This window comes from Chelonoidis abingdonii, chromosome 2 (assembly GCF_003597395.2).
Source record: "Chelonoidis abingdonii isolate Lonesome George chromosome 2, CheloAbing_2.0, whole genome shotgun sequence".
NCBI classification, from domain to species: Eukaryota; Metazoa; Chordata; order Testudines; family Testudinidae; genus Chelonoidis; species Chelonoidis abingdonii.
This window is the reverse complement of record NC_133770.1, coordinates 193,761,311-193,781,862: the sequence shown is the minus strand read 5'-3', so window position 1 is coordinate 193,781,862 and position 20,552 is coordinate 193,761,311. Positions and strand designations below refer to the sequence as shown.

At 37.9% G+C, this 20,552-nt stretch overlaps 1 protein-coding gene across 5 annotated transcripts in view; it reads left to right on the top strand.

Annotated features, from left to right (window-relative positions):
* Nucleotides 1-20,552, top strand: part of ATP9B (ATPase phospholipid transporting 9B (putative)) — a 313,691-nt gene that overhangs the window by 39,049 nt on the left and 254,090 nt on the right. For 4 of the 5 annotated variants that reach the window (XM_075062887.1, XM_075062888.1, XM_075062885.1 and 1 more), the window contains exons 3-5: nt 7,148-7,298; nt 10,238-10,351; nt 18,996-19,104. In XM_075062887.1, the coding sequence (XP_074918988.1) occupies nt 7,148-7,298; nt 10,238-10,351; nt 18,996-19,104 (374 nt within the window). The remainder of the gene's footprint in view (nt 1-7,147; nt 7,299-10,237; nt 10,352-18,995; nt 19,105-20,552) is intronic. The other variant, XM_075062889.1, reaches the window with a different exon arrangement.

Sequence of the window (20,552 nt, the reverse complement as noted above, 5' to 3'; positions counted from 1 at the left end):
ATAAATTGCACATGGACTGACTGATTTTTTTAGTCCCAAAGTAGTAAAACTCATTTATTCCAGAAACATTTCAAAATGGAACTGGCAAATCCATAATAATTTCCATCAGCGGAGACTTTCTTGCATCTGAAGGCTTAAAGCATGCTTATCTCTATGTGCCAATCAATACTTGTTATCAGAGGTATCTCAATTGTTTCCCAGTCACAAACTTCATTCCTGTGTCTGTACTTTTCAGTGTTTACCAAGCTGATGGTCATTATGGTGACTGCCTTCAGCTGTCCTTTTTCCTATCATATAATTCAAATAAGTAGTTTGAGAGCTTCCTCCTGTTCAAATGCTCTGCATCAAGAAAGGGAGTAATTCAGTTACTTCATAGTCTGAAGCAGATACTGAGGGTAGCAAAAAGGCTTTAACATCAGAAGAAATTATGCATCTAGAAATGAGATTGAACACCAGATTAGGTATAGTGGTTTTTATAGACTTAACGTGGAGAATTGATTCACACGATACAAACTTGAAGGCCAGTTAAAAAATCTGTTTGTCCTAGTGGCTTATCTGTTCATCTGTCCATGCGCAAACTTACTGTTTGCCATACAGTGTTCTCTTGGAATGTAACAAAAACAAGTTTCATATCCTGTAATGTGGGACTGTCCTCTAATTTTGTCCCTTGGGTATATGCATTTCTTTGAAGAAGGTATTATTCAGAGAAAGGTGTCTCATCACTCCATACTAACTGTTGCTGGAAAACTATAAGGATAGGGGTGATCAGAAAGCAAAGCATTTTTCCCTTCCCACTAACATGGAAATAATAAAAACTATGCTTTTTTTTTATCATTTTATTCTCTTATCCTTCACTTGTGAAGTTTTCTGAAACTTAATCATGGTAATGTACGGTACTTACCTGTAAACTCACCTGTGCTTCTATGCTAAAGTACTTCTTGTTTGTTAGCATACTCTCTAAACCCCTGTATAAATTTTCATGTTGCAAAAGCCAGATTTACTCCTTGTCCAAAATTAGACTTACTCTCTTGAGTAAACATTTCAGAGGGCACAGCGGTGTCTTTTTAAATAACTTGGAAAAGTGGGATGATATGTATGACTTGCTGTTGTTGGTGTAAATCAGTTTGTCAAATTATTTATATTTTATTGATTAGTTTTTTGAAAAATAAAAGGAGGGGAAAAAAAAGAAAAAGGAGGAAAGGGAAAGAAAGGAAGGCGGGGCAGAGAGGGGAAAGGAGAGATCTGTTTCCATGCACTAGAGGTTAATCAAAGATTTTCAAAAAAATTAAACCAAATCTTTTAAAATTTGTCTGAGTTCCCTCTTCTTGAAACATTACCTGCTCATTAGCTGCCAGGTCAGTCAAGCCGCTGTGCCAAGCTTCTATCCCTAGAGGCAGCCTGCTCTTCCATTTAAGCAATATGAGTCGTTTGGCTGTAAGTACTGCTCTAGAGAACCAAGCTTTCTGGGGTTTGGAGAGTTGCCCAGTATAACGGGACTCTCCCATAACATATGAGCTAGTGTGGCTCTGGAAGACTCAGGTCTACAGCATCAATCTGTTTTGATAAAGTTCGTGCACTGTAACCTAAGTTGTGTACAGTGTGAATGAAATACAATTTAATGCTGACTCAGCCTTAATCACACATTGGGTGACAAATGAGATCCAGTCCAATTTAAGCTTAAACAGTTTCTTGTAGCATTCATTTTGTATGTTTTACGACAGTGCTGTTAATACCCATGAATTACAGATTACATGAAAAAAAGGAGGAGACGAGAAATAACCGATCAAGTTACTTGTTCTGGGGACAGGGTGACTTTTTAATATCTCTGGTCTCTGCTGTGCTCTTTGCCTGTGTCTTCTCCACTGTCTTGTCAGTCACAGGCCCTCTCAGAGATCTAGAGAGGCCCAGGCCACTTCCAGCTTTTGAGGCCCCTAGCCATAATAAAAATAAAAAATGATGACACATGGAAACAAAATAAGGCACCCCCCCTCAAAAAAAAGAGTAAAACATAATTTAAATATTTTTTATTTAACAAATGCTTTTCTAGACTTTTTCTGTGCAAAAAAATTATCTTTTACCAAATTACATCTCTTATTTGCTAAAATTAGCAGCTCTAAGCTGAGAGTGTTTCTCTCATTTTGGTCCGATAGAGATGTGCATAAAACTAAATTGCAAAACTTATCAAATGCTCCAAAATTAACAAATGTCTAAATTTGAGGCCCCTTTTGAGCTTGAGGTCCATGCCAAATGGCCCTCCTGGCCCCTCCTCTGATTGGCCCTGGTCAGTCACCCTGTTCCATAACTTTTCCCTGATTCAGTTACCAAGTTACCTCATTTCCGTACCAATCTATTCTGAACACCCGGCTAAAATGTTCTTATGCATAAATCACAATAACTAACCTAAACTAATACATTTTTGCTTACCCTACTAAAACTTACTTTTATTTGTCTACTTCCGTCTGTTGTTAATCCCACTGGCTCCATCCAGTTGTTTTTATCTTACTGGTCTGTTTTTGTGGCCTTTGTTTTTTACTTGTTAGTTTGTCTTGGCACCAGAAGTAAACAATTCCCTCAAGACATTCTGTTTCACCCTGCTATTTACACAGACGAAGGTTTTACAAAGCAGGACACAAAACAGGTTTCACACAACCCTGAAGTTGTTTCAGTTAAGTTCTGATGAGCTGCATCAGCAGAAATACATTCAAAAGCTAAAATTCCTTTATTGTCCCATATTATATATAATCATTTCTTTAATACAATTCATTACATGATTTTCCAACATGTAGACCAATAGTATAGTTTTAGTATTGAGTATTGTATGTTTTCTTACTCAGGTACTTAGGGACACTTCTTAATTCAACCTAAAATGATAATATTATGTGTGTCTTTTCTTTTATGATTTTCAGCCTTCTATTTATATAAGATTTCTGATGTGCCAGACACTATCTAGACATCATTTCCTTAAATGGGGTCCATGTCAGTTTTACACAGAGTGAGCATGAGCTAGCTGTCTTTCATCCATATTCTGTTTTCCATTGGACCATGAGAATAATCAAGGAAATACCATTCTTTGTTGGAAGACAGAGGATTGTATAGCTTTGTTTTATTGATGGCATGGCAGTTTGTGTTGTCTTAGGATCTCCCCTAATGGTTTTATATCATAGCATCATAGGACTGGAAGGGACCTCAAGAAGTCATCTAGTTCAGTCCTCTGGCAGTCAGAGGAAGACTTTATAGATCAGGACTGGCCCTTGCATTTTTCAGTCTAAACAAACTGCAGTATTTATTTTGATTTCTAAAGCAGGATGATATTTTGCCATTACTTAAATAGCATACAAAGGTAAAAAATACAATCACCCCGATAGCCCTCCATTCTTAACAAAAATCCAGCTGTTAGTATGGAAGTACACAGTAAAGGGGTAATCAAACTTAACTCTGCCTTGGAGTGTCACCATGAGGGGAAAAATATGAAAGAATCTAATTGTCTTTTAAAATCATTTAATCTAATCTGGGATCGCAAACAATAAATGTATGGTGTTAACAATCACAGCAAAGTAAAGGTTATTTCGGTGCATAAGTATGTATTTGCATACATTAAATGTGTTAGGATTTCTTTAAATGTAGCCTTAATTCTGAATTTCCTTTGTTTGTACTGCTTGTTTTTGGGATAATTTGAACATCCCTCTAATGGGTTTACTGTTGAAATTACTGGTAAATGCTCTCAACCTGAGCTCCATTTTAATTTAGTTTTTGGTCTTAAAATAACTATCTGTCCTTATCAGTTCCAACATTACAAGGTCAATTACATTCAGTTTCATTCATAAGTGTACCTGGACCTTAAATGGAGAGCTCTGTTAATTCGTTGGATGGGATGCATCCCATCCAGAAAAATGGTCGGTCCTCCCTGCTTCTTGTATGCTGGTACTGTGCTTCCCCAATAGTTTAAAATTCCTTTTGTAAATGCCTTAAGGCAGTGGTAGGCAAACTGCGGCCCGTCAGGGTAATCCGGTGGCAGACTGCGAGACAGTTTGTTTACATTGACTGCAGGCACAGCTGCCCGCAGCTCCCAGTGGCCGCCGTTCCCGGCCAATGGGAGCTGCAGGAAGCGGCATCCAGCACATCTCGGTGGCCCGCGCCGCTTTCCGCAGCTCCCATTGGCCGGGAGTGGCGAACCATGGCCACTGGAAGTTGCGGGCGGCCATGCCTGTGGACGGTCAATGTAAACAAGCAAATTTCTATGTGCAATTACCTTACTGAGGTTTGTGTCCTTCCTAATGATATCAATGGTTTTGTACTGCTCAGTCAGCTAAATATCACAAAATAATTTATAATATTGCTATGCCTGGGAGAGAGAACGAGATGTCACCTCACTGAATCTGGTAAGATTACTGCATAGATGTTTCTTAAAACATGGTCCAGTTCTATAAAAGAGCTTATATGGCATCTTAAAATCTACTTGCACGTAAACTGAAGTTCTTCCTGGGTCTTTGTGCATTCCATCTTAAGGGATATGGCACTACCTACTATTGAATCCCAGAGCAGAGTATCCCTTTGTGTATGGAGTGCTGACCTGACCTTAGTTCCTTCTTCTGTATGGCAAAGAACATTAGGAACCTTCCTACTTTTCTACTTAGCATATCTTCTCCTCCATCCTGCATATTTTAGTTTAGCCTTAGTTCAGTACCCCTCCTTCTCAGGAAACAGGACTCTCTTTTTCCCTCCAGGGCTGGCATCAACCTTAAAAACTACATCCCTTCTACTCGTCCTTCCATTCAGAATGAAGTGCTCATGTGCATTGTTTAATATGTTTGGATGAGGCCCATCGTCCTCCACTGAGGTTAGAAGGTCATCTCCTGTATTGAACCTTCATATTGCCTTTTTTGACATAGGACCTCACTTTCAATATGCACTCCTTTTGAGTCAGGGGAGAAACCTTACCAGCCTTCTCCCTTTCCACTACCTCATCTGCCCTCTCTGCAGTTCTCTCTTGAGTGGAAGAACTCCCTATAGAGATCAGATTTTTTTTTTTTTAATTACCACAGTTGTTCTCCATAAGAAATTTTTATTAGTGTTTGTTTTATAATTATGGAGGTGCTGGCCACGTCTCCAAAGTCAGAGTTGAGTTATTTTGCACTTAAAGATTGGCTTGGGCATTTTAGCTTGGGCATTGGTGCATGAAGGTTTCCCTCTCCTGTTACTGCTGCCTTGGCTCCTTTTTGCCCTGTGGCACAGCATTGCCAGGGATCCAAGACAGGAGCTCAGGAGAAACCCTTAGAGCTCAGAGACATTGGGATTCAGGACCTGGGAGTCTGGACTCTCCCCTGACTCACACAGGGCTAGTCTCACTAACATAGCCCTCTAAACTAATAAGGCAATTGAGCATTAAAGGTCAGGTTTGGTAGAACACTTTGGTGAATGTGCTCTACTGTAGTGAATAAGAGAAGCTTGTACTTAGGCTTAACAGTGGTGTTCCTTGGTTGCTTTGGTATACCAGTGACTCTGCTCTTTAAAGTTTTATATGCATGCACACACAGTCTGGAGTTTTTAATAATTAAAAAAAAAATGGAAATTTCTGAAGAAAAAACTCAGTTAAATTACTTAGCTGTAATTTTAATTTCATTTTAAGTGTAAAACACAGTATTGGGATGTTGTAATGCTCCCCAAACCCAGTATTTTAGACCCAGATAATTCAGAGTTAAGATTATACTTAGGGATGTCTAAACAACAATTTACTGCACAGCAATTGAGTGTAAATCTGCAGTGCTCCAGCATGCCATACGCTGTCTGTATGGACTCTGTTGCTGCTCACTAAAGTTCCCTACTGTAAGCAAAGCACACTGGGGTACTTTCAGTGCACGGTAGCAGGTTTCACACAGTCAAGTAGTGTGTGCCATGATGGAGTGCTGTAGATTTGCTCCCCAGCTTGCTATGCACTAACTCGCCATGCAGACAAGACCTTAAAAGAAATCCAGAAATGCACACAAGCAACCTTGACCCCTGCTTTGTTAGAAATACCATGAGGTGAAAAAATGTTTTAAAAATCAGGTTAATCTAATCTGGGAAAGCAAACACTAAAATGTCTTGATTGTAATCATCTGGTTATTGCATACCATCATTCCAAGGCAGAGTTAAGGTTGTTTAGGTACCTTACTGTGCATGCTTGCTTTAACAAGTTAGGATTTCTTTTAAATGTAACTGTAAAACTGAATTTCCCTCCTACAACGTACCTGTAATGTGTTTTGCCCTTGAGAGTACATATCAATAACTTAACTCCATTTTAATGCATTTTTTTTTGTGTGGGAATATGTTGTTGTATTCCAGGTTAGAAGTTGGCTAGTATGGAACATAGCCAGCAATTGGCAGGGAGAGAGCTGAGACTGAATGAAGGAAAGACACAACTGCATTAATTAAGTGAAGGGATTTTTAGGGTATTAGGTTTGAGACAGCTGTGGTGAAATAATTACTCCAGCACACTAAAAAATTACTATCCTCTGAAGAGTTGAGGGTGGCTGCCATTAGAAGAAGAGGAAAATGCCATCTGGAAAAGCCCTATTTTTTATGATTATACTTCGGATGCACAAAGCTACCATTTTTGCTTAATTCAGTCTGGTTTCTAAACAAAACAAAAAGCCTGGGTTCATCAATCAACTGGACTTCTAAAGCTGCTAGCAGTGAGCCCAACTTGTTCATGGCTTGGCTTATATGATCTGTCACATTTAGATTTAAAAAAAATATTTAAGAAATGTGTAGCAGCATGAATGAGTAAAAATCTCAGCAGTCAGTAACTAAGCTGTATTTCAATTACAGCAAAAAGATCAGTTTTTAAAAATCAAAATTTAGAGTTCATTTCCCTGAGGGAAAGTGAGTAACAGAATAAACAGATTATCTTGAAAAGCCTGCTGTTAAGAAGGTGATAGCCGCAACACATAATTTTTACAGGTAAGGGTAACTATTAGAAATACTCTACACCTGCACTAGATATTGAAACCATCAACACTTTATTTATGATATAGACATAGGCCAGAATTTCAAACCTGAGGGCCTAAATATATTCTCCTAACTTCAGATTTCCATGTACGAAAATATTGGCATAATATATAGAATGGCTTTTTAAAAGATTAAACCAAATATTTCTTGTTCTTTACAGTTGCTGTGACTGGCTCATAAACATTTGCCGAAGAAGGAAAGAGCTAAAAGCTCGTACGGTATGGCTTGGATGTCCTGAAAAATGTGAAGAAAAATATCCAAGAAATGCTATAAAAAATCAAAAATACAATTTCTTTACATTTATACCTGGGGTAAGGCTACTAATAATTGCTTGAAAGTGGGCTTAGTTTATGCCCCTTATGGTATCTTAAAAAAAAAAAAGTCTGAAAAATAGATATTCTTACCTACTTCATACCTTCTGTATTTAATTTCTCATTCTCTTTATTAGTGATGACCCTTACATGAGTGTAAGACTTTTTGTTTCTAATCTCACTGTATTTTCAAAGTGGCACAGATTATAGAAGTGCAATTTGCATGTAATTCAATGAGCTAGAATTCCACGCAGCTCTCTAAAATTCAGGGATAAATGTTCTTTTGCCTTTCTTTATACCTCACTAGAAGTTATAATCCTCTGTGTTACCACAGCTGATTGTGTGGAAATGATTATTTTGTCACAGAGGGTTGACTTTAAATGAGAAATAAATAGCTGAAGGTTCATCCTCTGATGCAGAAGTCTTTAACAGCAGTGAGTGCATATAATAAAAATGTAATAAATATAAATAAAATAGTGAAAATTTTTCCATTTAAATAACAGGACTTGATTGCTCTTAAATTATTTTAAGGACAATGTTAACAAAACCTAGTTTAAAATTAACGTGCTGTCTTTTCGGATCTGTTTTTACGTATTATGGTTTTAAAGTACAGAATTATTTTATACATTGAATGCACCTTTTAAGTACTTTTTGTTGTTGCAGACTGGAATGTTTGCCATTTTATTTAAAAACAAGGGTCACAGTGTAGCTTTTTTTATTGTGTTTTTGTTATTTAACAGAGTCGATTTCAGTGAATTCTTTTCCTTCAGTGTTCATTCTTTCATAAATTACAGATTGACTTTACAGATGTTTTGAATATCTGTTTCATTGTTTTTTGGATTTTTAAAAATTTATCAGTTTTGCTGAAAATACAACTTTTGAGGAGAAGTGTTTCAGTGATGAAAGGATGTTAAGCTTTTACTGATACATTTTTCATTTGTATGGAGTCCCTTTTTTCTATCCAGATTGTCTTGTAGGTTTCAATACAGCAATGTTTTGTCCTTTTGAATTTAAGTAATCATACCTGTTTTATATTGAGCCTATACCTCTAACCAAAGTCATCCAGTAGCTGGCAAATGCTTGATATCCAATATGTCTCTTTATTAAAACTCAAAAAAAGTAATGGCTCCATAATTAAGACCCATCTTTTGTCAGGGTAATAAAATGTCAATTGTCTAATGCAGATAAATATTCTCATCTTTATTGAATCAATCCAATGTTTTCTTCCTTGGCTTAAATTATTAAATACTCGGATTGGTTACACAGTGTATACTTTCATAAGGGTCACAAGGTTCATTAAGTATATGGTAAGCTATTGATTGTTGTGGTTAAAAATATCTACGTATATTACTAAGACTGTCACAAGGCATGTTCCTGATGCCTGTAAAGGTGACCCATATTTTGCAGTCACCTGTTGAGGGAGATAGCACAGTTCAGATTCTTTTCCTAAGAAGATATGGTACTTTGAAATGTTTTATAATTGCACAGTAGGAATCCTATTTTCATATATATATAAAAGAAGAGTAGCAGTTTTTTAACTGTTAATTTATGCTAATGGGTACTTTAAATAAACCACTCGTGAGAAGAAAAAAGCTAATCACCCTGCTGAGATTAATTTGTGAAATAATTCAAACATTTTAGATATCAGAGGAAAGTGTTTTATCGTGAACATAAACACAATATCACTCCAGCATAGCTATTTATCATTTTAACAATTACAGCACTGTACGGTACTATAAATAATTTATGTAACTTTTCTCTGTAAGCATTAATAGTATTCATAAGTTAATAATAAATGTTGTACTTATTGAATGACTTCTGTTGAAACTTCCATAATGTTGTAGTGCGTCTGATACTTAGTTGTAATTGTACTATTTGCAATCCCACCACTGGCAAAGATGGGTATGATTTATTAGTTTCATACCGAAAGTAAATATATTTGGAATAATTTACCGAGCAAGATATTATCGGTGTTTTACTTTGACTTAGCAAAGCAAAAAACAAAATAAAACAAAACCACTCAAAATATTCCTCACGAGAACCTGTGTTGTATCATGTATATTGTAATAAATATGGACCTAAATATTAAAGCTTCTAAATTTTACCTTATGGTCATGTTACATTTATACAAGGCCAAAAAGTGTCTCATAAAATTTTCATGACTTCCCTGGACAGTCTTGTTCTCATATAATTACTTTCTTCTGCCTATGATGATCTTTGCTTGGAGAGGGAACTTGACAAGAGGGAACAAAGGTAGCTGAACACCATGTTCATGCTTACTATTTCAGTTCCCACTATAAATCAGCAACCTCGGGTCTATTGTAGCTAAGAACTATTCCCAGAGGCTTTTCTGCCTACTGCGGCTTTTTGGAGCACAGTAGTGTTTCAGCCAGGATGCTGATATACTCCCTGTGTTGGGACCATGGAGTTACTGATATGCAAAACTAGATCACCCAAACAACCTTAATTTTGCCTTGTATTGATACCATGAGGAAAAAGAAACTGTCTTTAAAAATCAGTTTAATTCAGATTTGGACCACAAACACTAAAATGCCTTAATCATAATTGGTTTTTGAATGTTGTTGCTGTAGGGCAGATTGCAGATAGTTTGAGTTAATTCCAGGGCAAACCATTTTACTATAATTTAATCCAGATTAGATAAATGGAGATATACTAGAGATTATTGAAAATAATACATCTTGAAAATTCAGTGATCATTATGCCTGTGATTGCTGCTGTTTATGGGTTGTGGGGGAAAGCATTTAAGTAATTTTAAATAATTTTCTCTGTACATAATGGTTCCTATAAAAAGTGATGATAAACTAATTTTATTAAACACACAGTATAATGAAGTTATACTTATGGAAAAAGTAAAAATTTTTCATGTACATTCCTGAAATAAAATTTTAAGTAACTTTTTCTGTTGTTTTTCATTTTAGGTTTTATATGAACAGTTCAAGTTTTTCTTGAATCTCTATTTTCTCGTCGTGTCCTGCTCACAGTTTGTACCAGCATTGAAAATAGGCTACCTGTACACCTACTGGGCTCCTCTGGTAAACAAAAAAGCTGATATGAGATAGGTTTTAGTATTAGTCTGCTTTTGATTTTAGAATTGTATTTATAAAATTTAAAAATTATTTTAGATGCTTATGTTCTAATATGGAAGGGAGGCTGTGGTGGCAGGATGCTTAATTGTTTAAATTATATTATGGGCACATGTTCTCAAACGTATTTCTGGCTCCGCAGGAGCTCTGCAGCTCCTGTGTGAGCTACTTCCTTATCTAAATTGTTAGTACTCCCTGTCTAGCTGGTGGTAGCTACTGAAATATGAAACAAAAACATCAGTTTTAGTACAGAACATTTGGTACATTAATTTTGTTTTTGACATTTTTATCAAACACTGACTGCAAAACTGATATGTATCGTATTTTCCGATGTTCTGTACGTTTCATCTGTATGAGAGGGCACAGTCAGAAGTTTAAATTCTTCCATCCCTTGAATGTCAGAATCTTCTCCGTTTTCTGTCTCCACAGCAAATGGAGGCAGATAAGATCTTTGGCTTTTTGACTCAGGACTGCCCCTCAAGAAGAACTATCCAGAATTCTCTTCCTCCAAACTATACAGATGGCAGAATCAAGGTCTCCTTTTGTAGCAGGACACTTCACAAGATTTAAAAAAATAACTACATTTCTCTCTGTTTCTTCATTGGCTTCAAGGTTATTCTCCTTGTAACTGTTACAATCCACCCCTTCCACTTCCCCTAAAAAGGAGTTTCCAAGGAGGATTTAGTGGGTGGCTCCTCTCTCAGGATACAGCTACCTTTCGACCTCCAGATATAACTCCCGGAACATGTACGCATACTCGCTTTAGCTCAGAGAGAGCTAGAGCGAGTATGAATAGCAGTGTACCCATGATAGCATCGGCAGGAACAGCTGTTTTGAATACATTCCTGCAGGATTGAGGTGTGTTTGTACTCAGCACAGCAAAGCTGTGCTGCCATTGCCTGTGCTACCATGGTTACATTACTTTTTATACTTGCACTAGCTCTTATCAAGCTATTGCAAGTATGTATATGCAAACTGAGAATCACGCCCCTGATTTGTAGTGTAGGTGTAGCCTAAGGCAAGCAGCAAGGGAAGACTGAATGCAAGAAATGTCCCCATTGTTAATCCCCTCGTTAGGCTCCTGGGAGCAAAGACAAAGCTGCCAGTTGGGGGTGTAGGCAAGGTCTGTTTTGAGGCAGTTGAGAATGCTGCAAGGGAACTCTACTTGCAATTTGTGTATTAGCAAAGCCCATACCAAGATGGCTGAATGGGCTTCAGGAAAGCTCCATTCTGAGACTAGATTTCATTCATCCAGAACCAAGTAACAGTGGGCAGGAGGTTCAAATGATTCAAATTACATTCCCTGGAGGATAGGTGTGCCTTCTCTCCCCTTCTAGCCTCCATGGGTCCCACAGCGGATTAAAAAATGGCTGCTTTTTTCCTTTGGGAAACTTGTAGGGAACATGCCTCTCATCTCTCACTTTTAAGTCTCTGTTGTAACTCTCCCCCGTGGTTCCTCAGGAGTTGGCCCAAGGACCAATAAAGGAGAAGGCCACTCAGCAAACTTTTAAAGGGGCAGCACAAAATTTCAGTTCTCCTGTAAATTAGCTTGTTCCATTACCTTCAAAACTCCCATTGATGTCTTAAAGTCAGTTTTCAAATATTCTCTAAATCTGAGGGGAGATCTCTGAAGTTAGGGCTTGGATTAAGATAAAGCAGTCACTCATTTAGACTTTGCAGAATTAAGAATGCATAGGGCAGGGGATCTGTCTTTGCAGGGTTCTGTGTTTTTGGAGGAAAAAACACAAATTTTTGTTAACTTGAAATTCCTCTTCATCCAATATAGGGGTGTGGCTAAGGAGGGATATTTATTTTCTATTAAGGCAAAATGTCCTAACATGCAAATTCATAAATTTCACATGCACTAAAAGACTTCATTGTCCTTCTGTAAGCAGAGCCTGCTGTATGTAGCCTTGTTAGTCAAGGTAACAGTGCTGTACCATATGAAGTAGTACTCCTTGGGAGTACTCCTTTTTTAGGAACTGACCAGAGGAGAATAGGATCATCATTTAGACAAAACTTGGATACATGAGCTTCAACCCTGGCAATATTGGCTATGACCACAGATTATGCTGGACTAACTCTACTAGAAGGCCATTATAACAACCCCATGTCTCGTTATATATATTTTCCTAGTAGCTCCCACTGGGGCCAATGCTTAAACTGACTAAGATTTACTCTACGTTGTAGAGTTTATAACATAGTGGCCCATGAAGTAGCTCTTCATATGGAAATGTGTTTTGCAGTCATCATTTGATGTCAACCTTATAAATCATCTGTTGATAGGCTCTTGGAGTAAAGATACAAAGCAGTCATTGAGGCCAGGATGTGGATGAGAAGAAGGGAAAATAAAGTCCTTCCATTCAGGGAGAGACTCCAGAGTATGTTACTTCATTAGACATTTCCTTTGAAATTGATGTTCATCCAGTGTTGAGAAGATACATTAGAAAGAGACCACTGCAGTCATTTCTGAGAGTTGGAAGACGCCAGCTGGACTTCCATGGGAAACTGTCGAACGTGATCAGTTCTTATTAGCTTTGCATTTCCCTAATTCTGAGGATCCTACTTCTCTAAGAAGGGAAGCTTCAGAATGGCCTCCATGTGGAAAGCTAACATCTTGGGAAAATCAGTGTTTGAACTATTCAGAAAAGTAGATTCAATAGAACTGTGTCTCACTCGTCCCTGGGACACAAAGTTCAAATAAAATAAAAGCAAACCAACATCATCAACAACAAATCTTCTTATAGTATCAGAATATGAAAATTGTAATAGTTCATCTCTGACACATTGTAATAATGGAGCTAGTTTGTTACAGAATGGACATTTTCAAAAGTGCACCAGTGCCTCAGTGCTATCAAATGGAAGCAGTGACATGCTGGCTGTCCTAAATGAATTTCAGAAGTAAATACTAAAATCAAGCGTAACAGCATTTATCCTCCCATGTTTTCATATTCTGAGTAGATCTCCAGGGGATTATATTCATTCTAATTACAAGAGAATCTTTAGCTCTGCTACAATGAAAAACATTTCCAATACATTTTAGACTCAAGTTTCCACACAGGTATTCACAAATACTCTAGTCACCTCTTCCTTGAAGAGAAAGAGATACACATTTATTCTTATCTGAGTGACTTCACCAGAATGCGTTCACGGGTCACTGTTATGCTAGACTTAGCATCTGGTGCTCTGTCTGGAGGAATAAGGCTTCAAGTGAACAAGAGGATGAAGCATTTTCAACCTTTTAAACTCAGTATCAGAGCTGTCTAGTCACTTTTCAAGACAATATTTATTTCAGAAGACAGGAGAAGATTCTGATTTGTTACATGTTGGTACATCTCTCCTAAACTAAAATCCCTGATTCAGCTCCTGAGCTTGCTGGTCTCATACATGGATACCTGCATAGTTACTGCTTCACTTCCAGCCTGCAATTGCTGCAGAAAAGTATATAAATACCTTGAGCTGGAGCTAATATTAGCATCTCTTGTTAAATTCATCCTTAAGACTATTCAACATCTACATAGCTAGTCATCTGTGTAGATTACCAGACTCCAGGAAAGGGAAGCACATCTGTACTCATGTGACACAGTGGGTGTGATATAAGAAATACATGATGTCAAGTATCAGAGGGGTAGCTGTGTTAGTCTGGATCTGTAAAAGCAGCAAAGAGTCCTGTGGCACCTTATAGACTAACAGACGTTTTGGAGCATGAGCTTTCGTGGGTGTATCCCACATGAGGAGAGAGTATAAATACATGAGGAGAGTATAAACTGTCTAGAGCTGTCATACTTCTGTTTCCAGCAGATGATGCTTCAGAAACCACTCCTTAATAAGCTGATATGAAGACTTTAGGATTGCTCAGGGGAGCAGTCTTGATCATGTCCTGAGCAGAAGCTTGTATTCTATCCCTCAGGATTTTATACGTTAAAGGAGAAGAAAAGTCAGGGTCAATTGGTTCAGCACGATACACTTAGAACCAAGGGAATGGAAGCTTGACTAGTTATCTTTCCAAGTGTCTTAAGTCAGGTTGAAAGCCCACTGGTTAATCTTATGTCCAAATCGGGCTAGAAAACCAAAAGGTACTATGTGAAGAAGGGGCATCTAAAAGTAGACCCCATATCTTCAGTGACACTAACATTTCCTTTATGCCTCTCTCTCCATCGAAACCATTGAGAGTAAAGGTGGCAAAAAGACTGCAAAAGGACGGGCCTTTTCAATGACCCTCGGGTTCAGACGCAATTCTGGATTAAATGAACCTTTGCTAAGATCCAGAGGCAAAAGACTATACTACGGCAGAGGCCTACTCTACACTAAAATCCAGTGCTGCTTAAACTGTCAAGTTAGATGCTGGGAGGAATAAACTATAGTCACTGATATTCTAAGAACATGAAATATCCTCTAATAGCTCAGAGGAAACTTGCAAATGACTCTTATTAATTGCTTTGATGAGGTCCAGATATTGGTGTTACAAGATATACACCAGCGCAAAATCAGCTAAATAAAATTCTAAGGTTTTTATAAGTTGGTCTGGCCTTGGTCTTTGCCAAGACAAGGCTGCAGTTGCAAATATTGCACTGTAGGAAAGTAAGGAGAATCTCTGATCACCATCACATACGGTTTCTCAGGACCACATCTCTAATTAATCCTCCAGTAATTTGCTAATTCCTGACATGATCTTGAAATATGTGCTGCAGGTGGTCATAAAACCATGTTTCTAACCCTTATATAGTCAGTATTACTCCACCTCTTTTCACTGAAACTATCTTGCTTATTTACCACCACCTCAGTCAGGGATGTTTTTGGAGCTTGACATGGTCTCTATGGAACCTCAGTTATACATATTCTACCAAGGCATGTTAATTCTTCAAACTGATCAGGCCTTCAAGTCACTATAATCTTCAACGTATTATAGGAAGAGGTATTGTCCTCTGTCTGAATCCAAACATCATAAGGAATTGGAAGGGCATAAGTTAGATGTGAGCAGGGTCATCAAGGAAATAAAAGCAGAAGCATTTAAATCCTCAAAGCACATTACTACTCATCTGTTCTGTTTGTACAGTGCCTAGAACGATGGGGTCCTGGTGCATGACTGGGGCTCCTGGTACTATAGTAACAAAATAATAAATTGTGTGATCACTCGCATCTTACTGTGTGATCTATAAGGCCACCATATGGTGGTCTGTTTGCACTTCTCAATTGTCTTCTCATCTGCAGATGTAGAGTTGGTAAATGGGGGTGCCTCCTTAAGTTCCTTTCCAACTTCTGGATAGCTCAATTGAATCTTCCATCCCTAAGGATGATTAACTGCTTTCTACATGAAGGCAGTCTGCTGTGGAGGGGCCAGAGAAAATTTGTCTTATCTGTGAATTTTCTTTTTAGGACTCTCCATGTCAGACAATCTGATCCTTCCTTGAGGATTACAGTATGTTCAGAATTTTGTGTGGCTGCTGCTCACTTGTTAAGTAATTGAAAAAGGGGAGAATATATTCTCTAGGAAACCCTTACATTTCTTATCAGTTTTCCTGCAAGTGGTTTGCGTTGATTTGCCCCTCTTAATATTTACACAGTAAATATTTTTGAGCTTTGGAATCTTTTGTCTGGAGGGTTCTTCCTGAGTGGCGGATATAAGTCTGGGCTTGAAGATACAGTATGCCCCCAAACTGGTATGGAATGGGGAATACCCCGCTGTGAAGACTGTCTGACACAGTTAGACAAACATGCTTGACTGGTAAGACACAGAATTTTTCTGTATCAGGTCTTCTGGATAGTGCTGGTTTTTGTTTTTAATTAAGGAAAGGCCCAGTTGCAGTAAACTTTACAGCTAAAGAGAGACTATTACTATTGTTTTGAAAATAGGTAACCTTTAATGCTTAGGAGCCTAAAATATTTTCTGTAGCTATTTTTTCCCTTTTAATATCCAGATAGTTCATTTTTTTCTGTATCAACTAACAGATTGCCATGGTCACTTAAAGATGTACACACTTGACAAACCAAAACCAAAATTATAGTATGGTGTACTATATATACCGAATTCTGTTTGCTCTTGCAAATTCCATTGATGTTCCTCACCAATCGCATTGGTTGGACATAACTGGACGCTACATGTAAAGTGTGGGCTGTATATAATCTTAGTTATACATATAAACTTTTCTTTAGCAGACTTTCCCCATTTTCGTTTTACAGAATGACTACTTGTCATTGAACCTTAAGAGGTTCAATAAGAATTGTCATAACACAGTATGTAGAGTTCAGAAAAATTCAATTCTAGCTGAAATATCTGTCTTTCATGTCTATACAAAATGTCCTTAACAGGCAGGAAAGGTTAAAATTTTCTTGCCATAATTTTATCTTGGGGTTTAATGCACTTGGTGAGCTAGAACGAGTACGTTTGAAAGTATCAAGAGCAAATTCTCTGTTACAGGTTCACACTGTTTTATTTTGATTATGTAAAATGATCTCTCACGAAACATTGCTTCCAAAAAGAAAAAGTAATACATTAATATGATGTGGTAGGGCAACAGTCTGTAACATGAAAATAATAGTGGCACTCTCTTACCCCCAATTACTTGTACTTAAGGCATTAATTGAAAGTGAAATCTGTATGGAAAGAATTCTACATAGAGGGCTTGATAGCAATGTAGCCTGTCAACTACATAAAAGACTCTGGGACATTTTTAAAGTATGATTGATCAATCTTAATAAGGTGTGTACATTTCTAAAGGAGTGTGTGTGTTGAGGGGGGAGGGGGAAGGTAGAGATAGGAGGGAGAGGGCGGGTGGGGGGACAATTCCTGAGGAAAAAGGTTGAAATTCAGTTTTTGGCATTTATCTTCGGGTGTTTTTTTGTAACATAGGTCATATAACTAATTAAGGATGCTAATTGGCAAGTCAGGTTTAAATAACATTAAAAATAAGGTTTTGGTAGTATAACAGTTACGGATTTGAGCTAAGTGCCAAGTATTAAATATAAATACATCTCATGATTCATCCCCTAGACTGTTCTGCCTTTTGTTACTTAGCTTCCCCGCTTTTGTGTTTCCAGAGATTATACTGGCTGCTTGTAGGAGCCTGGTTGGCACTACCCCTTCATAGCTGTTAATTTAGTTGGGGTACTCCCCAGATTTGAAGTCTCTGCGGTCAGGAGTTTTCACAAAACTAAAGTGGGTATTCACCCACGAAAACTCATGCTCCAATACATCTGTTAGTCTATAAGGTGCCACAGGACTCTGTTGCTTTTTATAAAACCTAAAGAGTCAGCCCTGTTTCAGTGTTTGGAGGACTGTGAATAGCCAGTATTAATTTGGAAAAATTAGTGACAAATTTTCCAATTTAGCCATCTGTTTACTTCAGTTCACCTTTTTCTGCCTATCTTTGTAAGAAAAAGGACAATTAATTTTTTTTTTTTTTAAAGAAGCCAGATGAGATTATCCCCATCACTACTATAGGTAGGCTTGGCAGAATTTGAGTTTTAATTTTTTAAATAATTTTGATGGATAATATCAATGTTTATTTAAGCATGTTTAATTTTTTTGTCTATTTAAATTTTCAGTTGCAGGAAATTATGGGGGGCATAAAATAATTTAATGACTGTAGACATCAAGATTCAAAAAGTTAGAAGCTTTCAGAACTGTTGAAACAAATTGTCAGTGTCGCATGTCAAAATATACAAATATCCTTAAATCAAATGGTAATAAGTTTTCAGGCAAACTTGCAAAAACTGCTGTTTATTTATACTTCAGTTACTATTGATGGAGGTGTTTGTTTTTGTGTGTGTTTATATGGTGAAGTCAACATTTACAGATCTTTGCTAATTAAAAATCCTTGCAACTCGAACTATAGGTTCCCAAAAATCACTGTGTGAGGAATGCTTCTTAGACTATAAAAGCTGTCTCAGATATATATAATATAAATAAATGCAGTGGCTTATTTGACAGATGTTAATTTCTTCTAAAATAAAAGTTACATCTAAAATTTCCCCCTGTAGTGCATATATATAGTTTTATATCATTTGTAATTTGCTGGAATATGCCAAGAAATGAAAATTGTTCAATGCATTTGGAGATGTACTTCACACAATGCACAGTCAGCCTGTGGAACTCCTTGCCAGATGATGTGAAGGCCAAGACTATAACAGGGATGAAAAAGAGCTAGATAAATTCATGGCGGATAGGTCCATCAATGGCTATTAGCCAGGATGGGCAGGGATGGTGTTCCCAACCTCTGTTTGCCAGAAGCTGGGATTGAGCGACAGGAAATGGATCACTTGATTACCTGTTCTGCTCATTCCCTTTGGGGCACCTGGCATTGGCCACTGTTGGAAGACAAGATGCTAGTCTAGATAGACCTTTGGTCTGACCCAGCATGGCTGTTCCTATGTTTATATAATGTTTTAACTTTATCTCAAGTTTTAATAAGTTGTGTTTCTACAATAAAGATGAACTAGATAGACAGAAAAGGTTTAAAAAACCCTGGACTGTCAAAAATGATGAAATACTCCATATATACATTTTTCTCCTACTGTCATGTTCCTTTTTATGTATTTTTAAAAAAATATTTTCCATTTTGGGAAATGTGTTATATCGTTATATTTTGAACAGGGATTTGTTTTGGCTGTCACAATGATGCGTGAGGCAGTTGATGAATTTCGACGCTATCAGCGAGACAAGGAAATGAACTCTCAGTTCTATAGCAAGCTTACCGTACGAGGTTGGTTAAAAACATTTTTTTATTAGTCATAACTATTTTATAAGCCACATCTGTAGTTTTGAACTTAGGCTAAAACAGGTTTTAAAAAAACAGAATTGATAATAGGTTTTTGAAATGTTATCCTGGTAGAAATGAATTCCATATAATTGAACAAGAGATGTGCTTAAGGGAAACAAAATGTTCATTTCTGCTAGCTGAATAAAGCATGTAAAACTGTAGCCGTTCCAGAAATCTGAACGCTTTTGTTAATAGCAACTTTCATGTGCTATATCTATACATTTTCAGTTGTTGCATGAGGGAAAATAATTTTTTAAAATACTCTAACACTTTAAAGTGCAGTTCTCCTCTGAAATAAAGTAAAGAGCAAGTAGTCACTACCACTGTCTGGCATGCATCCAAGATTGAAAGGAATTTAAGAATTAAGTGGCTAAGCTGCTAACAAAAATACAAGCAGCAGAGAATCCTGTGGCACCTTATAGACTAACAGACGTTTTGGAGCGTGAGCTTTCGTGGGTGAATACCCACTTCGTCAGACGTAGGTAGTGGAAATTTCCAGGAGGGGCAGGTATATATATGCTAGCAAGCAAGCAAGCTAGGAAACCAGGTTAGTTCACTCAGGGAAGATGAGCCCTGTTCTAGCAGTAGAGGTGTGAAACCAAGGGAGGAAACTGGTTCTGTAATTGGCAAGCCATTCACAGTCTTTGTTTAGTCCAGAGCTGATGATGGCATCGAGGTTGTTGCATGGAGGTCTACTTTCTAGACACCACGGTGCAAATATGATGGTCACATTAACACCACCTATATTTGAAAACCAACCGACCACTATGCCTACCTTCATGCCTCCGCTTCCATCCCGGGCACTCACACGATCCATTGTCTACAGCCAAGGCACTGAGGTACAACCCGCATCTGCTCTAACCCCTCAGACGAGACCAACACCTACAAATCTCCACCAAGCATTCTCAAAACTACAGTACCCGCACGAGGAAATTAGGAAACAATCAATACAGAGCCAGACGTGTACCCAGAAGCTCCACCTGCAAGACAAACCCAAGAAAGAAACCAACTGGCCATCACATACAGGACTCACTGGCCATCACATACAGTCCCCAGCTAAACCCCTCCACTGCATCATCAGAATTACAACCCATCCTGGACAATGATCCCAGCACTTTCACAAGTCTTGTGGGCAGGCCAATCCTTCCCACAGACACCTGCCAACTTGAAACGTATTCTCACCAGCAGCTGCACAACCGTACCATAGTAAAGTCTACCTCAGGAACCAATTCATGCAACAAACCTGATGCCAACTCTGCCCACATATCTACACCCAGCCGACACCATCACAGGACCTAACCGGATCAAGCCATCCCCATCACTGGTTCATTTCACCTGCACGTCCACCAATGTAATATACGCCATCAATATGCCAGCAATGCCCCCTCTGC